The sequence below is a fragment of the Strongylocentrotus purpuratus genome, unplaced genomic scaffold (assembly GCF_000002235.5).
Source record: "Strongylocentrotus purpuratus isolate Spur 01 unplaced genomic scaffold, Spur_5.0 spur5_scaffold_3, whole genome shotgun sequence".
Lineage (NCBI taxonomy): Eukaryota > Metazoa > Echinodermata > Echinoidea > Camarodonta > Strongylocentrotidae > Strongylocentrotus > Strongylocentrotus purpuratus.
In genome coordinates, this window is record NW_022145609.1 from 11,356,828 (window position 1) to 11,368,681 (window position 11,854).

Consider the following 11,854-nt stretch of genomic DNA (forward strand, 5'->3'; position numbering starts at 1 on the left):
TCTTGTCATATCACTTTAAGTTTAAGTCAGCAGTTTGCAAATTAAATGAAATAAACATAAAACCTCACTATTATATCAGTAATATCAGTAACTGAAGAAAAAAAATACGGGCAATCTTGACAACATCGGACTACAAAAATGATGATAATAATGCATCCCGAAAGCGTCAATCAGTAATCGGCACATTTTGTAAAGTCATTAGCATGCAGAAAGTGTTAACAACAAAAAGCGAACAGTTATCACGGTGAGGCAAAATGGTCTTGTGGATAAAGTGATCACTTCACATGCAATGTACTCGGTTCGAGTCTCAGTTCTCCTTATATAAACCCATGTTATTTTTTTTTTCTTCACTCCATAATATTGACTTGTCATCTCTTTTTAAGGGGACAACCCCCCCCCCTCACAAAGAAAAATAGCATGTATTACTCTTTCTTTAACAAGCGACTCTCTGAATTAGTCAGAAAACATCTTTTGCTACATCTACAACAATTAGTGTAAGTATGAAGAATACATGAAGATTAGCAATGTGACACTTTAGTCTAGTGGGTAGCAATCGTCTGATAACTGGAAGGTATCGGGTTCGACCCCCAGCTGTTGCGTTTTTTTCTTTTGCTACATCTACAACAATAAGTATAGTATGAAAAAAACATGAGATTAGCAATGTGACACTTTCTTCTAGTGGGTAGGCAATCGCCTGGTAACTGGAGGTATCGGGTTCGACCCCCAGCTTTTGCGTTTTTTTCTTTTGCTACATCTACAACAATAAGTATAAGTATGAAAAAAAAACATGGAGATTAGCAATGTGACACTTTAGTCTAGTGGGTAGGCAATCGCCTGGTACTGGAAGGTATCGGGTTCGACACCCGCTGTTGCTTTTTTTTTTAATCTTTGAAAAAGAAAACTGATGTCAAACCCCATTTTGATCTCACTCAAAGTCCATATTTATTGCTATTCTCTTAATTGATCTATACAATGAGCTTGCAATTAACTTGTAAGCAAGGTAAAGTATTATATTTACGAAGTACAAGAAGGACAGGAATCCTGTTTTATCTATTTATCAAACATTATTACATCAATACTTTTTCAGTCCCCAATGAGAGAGAGAGAGAGAGAGAGAGAGAAGAGAAAGAGAGCCAGAAAGAGACAGTGAAGAGAACCAATACACCTCATCAGTGTAATAAAGTCTGATGATCTTAATCTACATACTTACTTCAATATTTTGCCGGGCAGATATTATTATTTATAAAAACAAACCAATTTTGGAGTTTTATAATAAATATTATTGTTGTTGTTGTTGTTGATGTAAAACAATGAGAAAATAGGGACCTTTTGCGGGGGGGGGGAGCAATGTAGGAAAAAAACTACAGGGGAGCCTTGGGATTTTATTTTGGGGGGGGGGGTGGGTATCGGCGCGGATTCAGGATTTCTTAGGGGGGCCCAAACTTGAAATCAATTTGAAATTTAATGTGCTGAATAAAAAAAAAATCGTGCCCGGCCGATATTTCACTCAGTGGTAGAGGGGGAAGGGGAAGGGGGGGGGGGGGTAGAGAGCACTATTTTTTTGTTTGGCCCTCGAAAATTTGAAAAATCACCCCCCCCCCCCCACATTAATCGCCAGGGGGGTCCCATCTAGACAGCTGCTGGCAATCGACAGCGCTGTCAATCGACAGCTAGCTGGCAATCGACAGCTAGCTGGCAATCGACAGCTAGCTGGCAATCGACAGCGTAGCCTGGCGGCGGTAGCGGGTAGCCCCAAAGCCATGTCCATTTAAAAACTGCATTCAAGAGCCTCTTATTGCTAGGTTTACAACGTTGTTTTACATTTGCAATTATAATTTCCTAGTTTTTATTCACTCTCTACAGTCCCGTACTATCCCTTTTTCAGTCTGTAAACAACTTTGCAACACGAAAACAATGATGAACAGGGTTTTACTTCTCGTATAAATTTATTAGAAGTGCCCTATGTCATTTTGCACGAAGTGATACAAAGGGCCTTTCAAATTTAAGTCTATTGAAAGCATTCCCCCACCTAGCCTGTATGACCGAGCAGAATCATTTAGTGCTCAACAATAAAAATCCACAGTCTTGGCTAAAGAGGTCCATTATTTGTTTGTTTATTTAGTTATTTTATTTAATTGACATTGTACAGTACTATTAAATATCAGGTATATTGGATGCTCTGTTTTAAATACAGTCAAGATTGCCGAGCAATGAATTACATCCTGCTTCTTGTCCTCAAACCATATCTTTCTGGTTTTTAAAACGGTATCATTTGAATTTCCATTTCCAAGCATTATTTTGAACTGTCCCGAAATTGTTTTCCTTTCTTGAAATCAGACTACAGTCCCAGTCCTAGACAAGGAAACAGAGCCTCTACATAATAGACTTCGTTCGTACGCCATTTGCTTTGAATATTCATTCATAGTATTTCGATAGCATTACGTCATCTTTCATACGCCTGTCCGGCATGCATTTCGAGGAACTTGTACTTTTCTATCGGTAGCGTACATAGAGATACATACTACTAAGCAAAGAGATTCGATCATACACAGTATGTCCTTCGTAGGAGGACTAGAGGGCCAACTAAAATCGTGACCTTTGACATTTCATAGGTTTTGCATTGGATGAATTATTGGGGTTTTGTCCGATTTGAACGACGGTTTTGGAGGGTCAATGAATATTCATGAGCAATGACGTAAAAAATACGCCAACTACTGTTCGTTGATTGGCCATCGACAAAATGTTTTATGTATTAGGTCATGCATAAAACATTTTTTTCATTCCCAGAATTCCCTACGATTTGAGCACGAAAATGGCGGTTGTATGAACTGCGACTTTCAAGTTATTCAATTACGAACAATGAAACATTTTTCTTTTAAGTGAATTTCTATTATAATAGAAGTTTGTCAAGTACATCTTAGTGAAGCAGAAAATCTTCAGGCGAACATTGACATCGAAGTGATACCCTATGATATCAAGAAAAGTAAGTAAAGATCCATTTTGTTTGAAGGTCTCTGAAATTATTGTGATGTGTTTCGTCATTGCAGTGAGCGGCTCCCCGCATTGTCACAACGTATTACCCGGTTAACCCCCTACCCCATCCTCTTTTCTTTCTTCTGACCAAAGAATATTAACTGATTGAATGAACTCTAATTTAAGTCATCGACGGTAATATTTTTAGAAACAATCAGGATTTTACCGTAGGTTATTTCATTAGAGCGCATCTCATAATTTTAAGTTCAGTTCATATCATAGCTTGATTACCGATAGTAATCGGTCGTAGATGTGGATCTGTTGTAGACTGCGCAAATGGCTCATTGCTAGTCCAAGCCGATGAGATCTCGTCGAGCAGAATGTGATTTTCAATCCGCCGGTGCTAGCCGGCTGAAACACCAAGAAGCGACTGCGTTTCCTGAGCTGGCGCGGCTATGACTTTACAGTGTGTTAGTGTTACAGTAAAGCCTAGATCTAGACTAGTATTCATAGCATATTCTAGCCTGAATTTTCTGTCTCTTTCGTTCGTTAGCCTCTGATTTGGGTAGGGTCGGCTCCTCTCTTTAGCCGACCCTACCCAAATCGGAGGCTAACGAACGAAAGAGACAGAAAATTCGGGCTATGCAGGCCTAACTTTAGATCTAGCAGTTGCACTGTCTTAAGTAGATCTAGAAGTCTATAGAATTCTAGACCTAAACAGCATTTAACCCCGAATCTAGTATAGATCTAGGCCTAGATCTAGGGCTAGATTCTAGGCCTAATGTACTCTAACAAAAAATTCTAAATAGATCTAAATGCCTGATGTAGATTTCCTCTAGATCTAGGTGGATCAATGTGGAAGTTTAATATGGGGGGGGGGGGGGGTGCACAATCATTCTGTGCCCCTTTTTAAGATGTGGCATAGCCATAGGGACGGGTCTAGATCTAGGTCCAGAGCCACTACTAATAATATTAAAAATAGGCAATAGATAGATCTAGATCTATAGCTTGTAGCAAAGACTTCCAAAGCCATGGGTCTAGGCTCGTTTTTGATTCACTAGACTAGACTAGTCGTGCACATGTGTCATTATTGTGATCCAGGTCCAGATTCAGCTTAGTTTGAATGTAGATCTAGGCTAGATCTACCAACGACAACAAAAACAAAACAAAAAAGGTGTCTCTCCCCCCCCCCCCCTCCCCACCTCCCACTTCCCCTGATTTCGCTCTTAGTTATGTCATTGTGCCTTGTTTGAAATAATTAGTTTATTTTCAGGATTTTATGCCACTCCTTAGTTTTATGTTGGTGAGAATTCTGGATCCAACCCTACATATGACATGGATATTTCTTTCTCTAAAGGACATGAACAAAGTTATAAACAGATAACTTATGCATGCATTATGATATTAGCAGGAACCTTACTAAGTTTCTGTTTTCTTTTAATTGTAGATGCTATGGAACAAGAAGCAGATAATGATCACAGAAGTGCAACAAAGAGCACCAGGACCTGATCAACAAATGTATCTAATCAGGAACAGGACACCTAAGACCTAAGTTGAACTTTGGCAAGGTATGTTTGTATGAAGTTCGAAAATATTCAGGCTGTATATATCTAAGCCCATGCGAACACCACACTCGACTTGGACTATATACAAAGATTTGGGGAACTGTCATCTTGTGTTGCATTATATCTTGTAATTCTCAATTATTCTCTAGCTTTTTATTTAGGTGACAAACTATGGTGTTGCTACAGTTTATTCTCTCAGCATATTAAAAGATGTACTCAAAGGTACTTTTCCTAAATATTACATTATATCTAACAAACTTTTGTTCACAAAAGTCTAGCAAATAATAACTTAAAATAAATTGGAAATTACTTTTAAAATAATTGGAAATACATTTAAACCTTTACTCTTCTCTTCAAAAAAGGCCCTATCAGATAGACATAAGTTTATCATTTTTTAATAAAATTAAAATGCAACACCACTTGTAATCTTTAGTATTAGTTCATCTTCGTGAAAGGCTACAACGCCTTTTGAAGATTACCAGAAGAATAAGAAGAAGATATATCGAGGATCATGAAAGTAATCATATCTTCTTTTAAATGCGTGTACATGGAATATAGTTTTTTGATATTTAATCTTAAGTCAAGTTCTGACAAAAATATTAGGGATGCTGTACTGGATAGTAAATTGAAGGGGGGGGGGGGTTATAAAATTATGTAGTTCAATAGTAATACTGTAGTAATATAATTATACACTGTCGCTCATAAAGTTGGAATATTTTTGTTTTACCCTAATTTATGGAATTATTTTAAATATAATTTAAAAATAATAGATCTAGATAATAATATACATTCTCAGATCTTATTTTTAAATTATTTATAAAATAATTCCATAAATTGGGGTAAAACAAAATATTCCAACTAATAGTAACAATAATGACAATGATCATGATAATAGTAGTAATAATAATGATAATACAGATAGTAGTAAAAACAACAACAATAATGTCCAATGTAAGATAAAGTACTCATAAAACTCAGTATATACCTGTTCTTTACATAATAAAATAGCATGTTGATATTATTGAATATTTTTTTCAAAATCTACAGTAAACTTTTACAACTGAAAAATTTGAATTCAAGAGACAGCCCCCCCCCCCCCCCCCCCATCCATTTGCCATCCTTTTGTTGATGTCATGTTGGATTTAAAAAGATCTTTATAGAAACAAAAAAAAAATAAAAAAAATAAATGAGTTCATAAATGTTAATAAATTAGTTGATACTGCTTAATTCTGTTCTTTTCATTTTCTTATTTTGTGAAATATATGTGATGATGCTGGTGATTATGATGATGTAGGCACTCTGTAATGATAATGCTGTATGACTGAGGTGAGATGGGGTCTGATGCAGTCTTGTGTAGAATTGAGTATGGTGTTCGACCTTTTGATGTTTGTTTATATCTGGTATCAGCGAGATAGATTTAACCATCTTTCCTAATGAGAGAAAGTGGAAATGTAACAAGAGAGTGGGCAAGACTAATGTATAAATACAGTATAAAAAATGGTTTACAATAAAGATGAGGGGGGGGGGTTTAAATAAAGAATAAGTCAATGCCAAAATGATGAAAGCATATAGGTAATTGGGGTGTGGATGGGGGAGGGAGGTTAATAGAGCCTATGGAAATGTCAATATTGGAAGGGGTCCCTGTATTGAAAATGTTACTGTTGGGGGGGGGGGGGCAAATTTCCCCAAAATCAGTGACGACGAATGCAAAAATTTAAATTTCATTGGGGATGGGGCACAATATGAGAACATTGAAGTCGAGGTGAGAATGATTCATTATTTGGACACTTAAAATATTAATATATCACTTGTTAAGTCGGCTAAATGATCAGTGCAGTTTTTCTGATTTAAAAACTATTTAAGTTAATAAACAAACAAAAAAAAGGGTAAAAATGAATTGAGGTACAACAGTGAAATGGGGTCATTATTTTTGCCTTTTAACTGAACTGAATTTTTAAAAATGTACTTTCCATCCTGGTGACAGTGAAGTTTGTGGCCCTAACTAAGTCAACCATTTAAAAGTTTATTACCCCCCCCCCCCCCCAACACACACACCTCCACAACTCTGCATGACCTTTGTTCTACATTTATCCGGCCCAATTATAGCCTTTAGTCAAGGCACTCGTGCTGTATTTCCCTAAACGCGCCTGAATACATAGACTAATCGCGCGACGACTGTGATCTGTGGGACGAGGTGCGTCAGCAGCTCGGCCTTTACTAACCTGAGTGGTTGTTGTAGTTTATTTCTTTTGTTTTGTATTATATTTCCGCTCCCGAATCAGGAGATAATTAGATGCAAAGTATCTTACCCAGAAAACCGGCCAAACCGCCCCTTCCAATCCGACGCACCAATCAGAGTAGACGATTCGAGAAAACTTCATGCATATTCATTATCAACATGTATAATCATAAATACATTTTTGAGCGGTTACAGAACGACGAAGGAGATCTCTTATCAAAGAGCCTTGAATATGCGGTCGAAAGGTTGAAATTATCATCTTTAAGGAGTTACAATCAAAAGCTATAAAATCAGCAGTGAAAGGGGAAGATGTATTTGTTAATCTTCCAACGGGTTATGGCAAATCTGCGATTTTCAAGCCATTTCACTGTGCAAGGACTTCTTTGTGCGGACGACCACAGTCGCTGCCAGCACACCATCCCCATCGGCGTCTACTCCCGAAGCTGCCCAGAGTTCGGGGGCCGGGAGGTACTACTCACACCGCACTGCACTGTCCATTGAAGTTATCGTTTCACCTCTTATTTCTTTAATGAAGGAATGTGAACCAAACTTGTCACACACAATAAAATGATATATTCAGTATAAGAAATAGCTAGGAAAACTCTTGCACAGGAACCATGCAGAATGTACTGCATAGAAGATATCTACCCTTTTTTGCACATCTATTACATTATAGACCTAAGCAGAATTACCAGAATTTGATGTCCTTTTCATTATTTTAATTCACTTGCATGCAGCTAGCTCAGCAGCTAGCCCTGCAAATTCAAAGCTCCATGAACGCATCGTTTTCACACGTACACAGATTCGAGTGTTGTACAATAACAATTCCGACCAGCTGATCGTGCGAACCACTATGCGTAGGTTAAAATGAAAAACAAGGGAACAAAATTTTACTATAAATCTACTAAAGTAGCAAAATAATAAATACCCTAGTCAATAAGTAGAATATTGTTTTTGATAAATTCATATTTTATTCGAAATTGAACTAGATATTATTTTATTTTTTTTAGTACATTTGAATACCGATTCCCCCACAATTTCATGGACGAAGCCATTTTAAACACCGCGCGGTTAAAACAATTAGGATTGGCCACGATCATCACTAGCTGCTGTATATGTAAGACCCTCATGCATATGCACATAATGATGAGCTCCGCAATTTAGCAAAGGCCAAGCCGCTGAAGCGGCTCGGTCCAGCGATCACTGCTGTAAAGCCACACTGCGTTAGTCTATTTTCAGACCCTGCTCGGCAGACAAGCAGCGCGCGAGGCCTTGTCCAAAGGCTAGCCCAATTAAGGATTATGTCGATATAGTAACGCATGCGCATTGTCTTTTTTTCATTGCGATAATATGCTAATAAGTGGAAAAGAGTCATGAATATTCAAAATTTTAATTTAAATATTTTGCGCGCTACGCGCAGTCCAAAATCCCCATTTCGCTGGTGCACTAAAAATTTGTCGTCTTCATAGGCTAATACATGAAAAGTGGAAGCAGTGTGCACTTTTGACCCTCCAAAATCTCCCCATGGCTAGACGGATGCAGAAGCGGAGTTGAACTAATATACTAAGTATATATCTCTATGGTAGCGTATGAACATGAATAAACATGATTATATGACGTCATGATACGTCATCTGCATTGCTCAACTTGCGCTGTGCACTGCACTGCGGTTCAGTAGCTTTGTAGCAGTCCTATGTATTTACTGAAATATGTTTCCTTGTCTAGAAGTTTAGTCATTGTTCTTAATCCAGCATTGCACAAGCCTATATATCCAAAAGATAATATGGAACTGTCAATGACTTCATAATTTGAATTTATAGAATTATTGATAGATATGACTATTGATATGTAACCCGTGGCATAGTGGCAGGGGAAACCACTTTTAAATTATTATGCCAGGGTTCAGGTTAATAATTATCAAAGAATTGACTGGCTTTACTCACATAGACCACCACACATTCTCACGTCTTATTTTGAGGTAAGTAGACTTTTAAATAATGGTCGATAGGAAGTATAATTATATTTACTTAATAGATTGAGTTCTAAAAGGGAATAATTTGTGAGCATTACTCATTCTATTATGCATAAGAACACCATTAGACATCAAAAGCATGGCTCTTCAATGCCTTCATATTCTAAATATGCTGTAACATCGTAAAATCTAACGTGTTCGTTAATATACATCTTTCTGTGCAAGTAATTTACCAGTTGGCCAATTTCTTATCATGATGATTCAACCTTGAACATTCATAGATGATCACTTTTCTGGTACATTTAAATGCAATCGCATGACCAGAACTCAACTTCATCTTTATACATGGTCAAAAATATATAATAACATTCATCATCATCAACAACAAATCAAACGGCAAAATCAATCTCATTTTAAATCTACTCACGGTACCGCTACTTAAATCAAGTGAGGGGGTGCGCGCGAGAGCTCTCTAAAAGTTCAACAACGAACTGGATCCGATTCGAAGTGCGATCGTGGTTGTCGTCCTCTGGATGTCCAGTTGCAACTCCCTAGCTACGTCCAGATGATTAGGCAATCACCACGAACACCGTCACTGCAACTTGTTGAATCAATGAAGTTCTGTCATTGACTTATGAAGTTTCGTTCAGCATTCTGTGGCCGTCAACACCCCTTTATATCGACTAGCGAAGAACGATGCTTTGTAGTTGTATTCTGATTTAGAGTCTTAGTGTTGCTCAGTAATCACAATGTTCCCATTCTGATTCCGCTTCGGAATCTGAGTTCTTAGTTCTGGGCTCTGTCACTATTCTCGGTATTGATTCTCAATCTGACTGATATAGTTCTTCTCAATTCTTCTAAAAGTCTGAGTTCTACATTTCGATTCTCAACCCGACTCTAACAATTATTCTTGTCAACTCTTCTCCGTCGATTATTCTTCGCCGATCATTCTTCTGAGGAGCTCTCCTCCTTACACGCACTTATACCACATTTACAATACATGGACCAGTGTAGGACTTTCCTAAAATGTTATTGGACAACAGCAGTGGCGTACCTGGGGTACTCCGTCAGGGGGGGGGGGGGGCAAGCGACCGAAACAAACAAAAAAGGCGATGCTAATTTTCACTTCTGGCGAGCGAGCGAGCAAAAAAAAATCTTTAAGTAACGTTTGGTATATAAACTGGTATTGTTGCAAGTTGGGGGTGGGAACATTCACTTGTTAGCGACGTTAATTTCATTTCTTTGCAAACGAGTGTAGCGAGCAAGAAAAAAATCACTTCTTTTTTAATAATTGCCACTTAAACTTGGTTCAATTGTCCCATGCAGTGCGCGGGAACAATATTGTGTTTAGGGTGATTTTATACCCATTTTAGCTAGCGAGCGAAAATACATCTTTCTCTCAATGAATTGCTATATAAAATTTGTTTCATTGTTGCAGGTAGGGGGCGGGCACAATCATGTTTAAGGCAATGTCAATCCCATTTTGGCGGGCAGGCAACCCCCTACATTTCTCTTTTTAATGATATTGTAGCAGGTTAGTGGTGGGCACATAATTCCACGAGCTAGCGAGCGTAGCGAGCGAAAAAAAAATCACTTCTCTTTTATAGGGAAAATATGGTACATAAAACTTGGGTTCATTGTTCCATGTAGGGACGTGATTATTAAAAGCGGTGTTATTTCTATTTTTGCGAGCGAGCGTAGCGAGCAAGCAAAAAAATCACTTCTCTTTTATAGGGAAAATATGGTATTTAAACTTGGGTTCATTGTTCCATGTCAGGGACGTGATTATTAAAAGCGGTTATTTCTATTTTGGCGAGCGAGCAAATTTTTGTAATGATAATTGGTTCATAAATTTCAGATTTTTTTGTGTTTTTTTGTTTTGTTTTGCAGGGCAGGGCTTACACAACCATGTCTAAGGTGATGTTAATTCCGTTTTGGCGAGCACGAGCACACCAAAACTTCTTTGAATAACGTTTGGTACATAATTATTAACTGGTTGTTGCAGGTTGGGGCGGACACGTTAGCGGTGGCAACTCCATTTTGGCGAGCGAGCATAGCGAGCAAGCAAAACAAAAAAATTCTCTTTTAATAGAAATTAATAAATAAACTTGTTTTTATTGGGGCAGGTCAGGATGGACGCAATCGCGTTTAACGCGATTCAATTCCTTTTTGGCGAGAGGGCGAAAAAACTCTTCCATTTTTAATGATATTGTTGCAGGTCAAGGGTGGGCACAATTGTTTCCAAAGCAATGTCTATTCATTTTATTTGCGAGCGAGTGTAGCGAGCTAGAAAAATGAATTAGTCTCTTTTAGCAACATTTACATATACAGTGCGTCCCAGAAAAAAACGAAACCGAGAAGTATCGATGTTCTATCATAACTTAATCACAACTATAATTAATGAATGATACATATTTGGAAAGCTTAGAGTCTCCTCTTTCATGTGATGCTACTCAGATGATGCATATTTCACGCATGAGTGATTAAAAGCAATTTGAAGGAAGGAAACCAACATATTGCTCCGATTGTCTCATTTTCGCTCGCGTGAACATTGCCAGCACAAACCACTGACCTCTACCTCCTACACGGATCATCGCACATTCCCATTCACTATACGTTACGTACTAAAAGGCTGTATTGTCTGACCGTTCATGAATATTCATGTTTTTGCTAAACTCGGCAAAATGTTTGCTTTTACTAAATGGAAAAATTACGGTGGGGGGTTGGATGAAATGGACAAAACGAAATAGGCAGAAGTGATCTATGATAATTCATGCTTTTTATGTTTCGTGTGCTCGACCTATAATCTTCAAATCGCTTGGTAAACTGAGTCCAAAGTTAGACTTGTTTCACATGTGTTTTATAGGCAATGACGAGCTTGCAACCTATTTTGAAAAATTACGGTGGGTGAACTTTCAAAAGTCAATTAGACATGAGGGCTCCAATGAAAGAGCTAGTGATAACGTACGTCGGGGTGGATGTGCTTTTCGTTTAAACAAAAAATGAATTTTTTAACGATTTTTAAAAAAAAACGTCCATAGGCTAACATGTTAGGCTGCTGAATCTGACCATGCTCTGACGATAGGGGGCGTTGTGAAATGAGAC

At 37.8% G+C, this 11,854-nt stretch overlaps 1 protein-coding gene across 1 annotated transcript in view; it reads left to right on the top strand.

The window, feature by feature from the left end:
• Positions 1-4,525, top strand: part of LOC115928483 — a 28,047-nt gene extending 23,522 nt beyond the window's left edge. The window contains exon 8 of the mRNA XM_030995715.1: positions 4,421-4,525. Coding sequence (XP_030851575.1) covers positions 4,421-4,525 — 105 coding nt within the window. The remainder of the gene's footprint in view (positions 1-4,420) is intronic.
• The last annotated feature ends 7,329 nt before the right edge of the window (positions 4,526-11,854 follow it).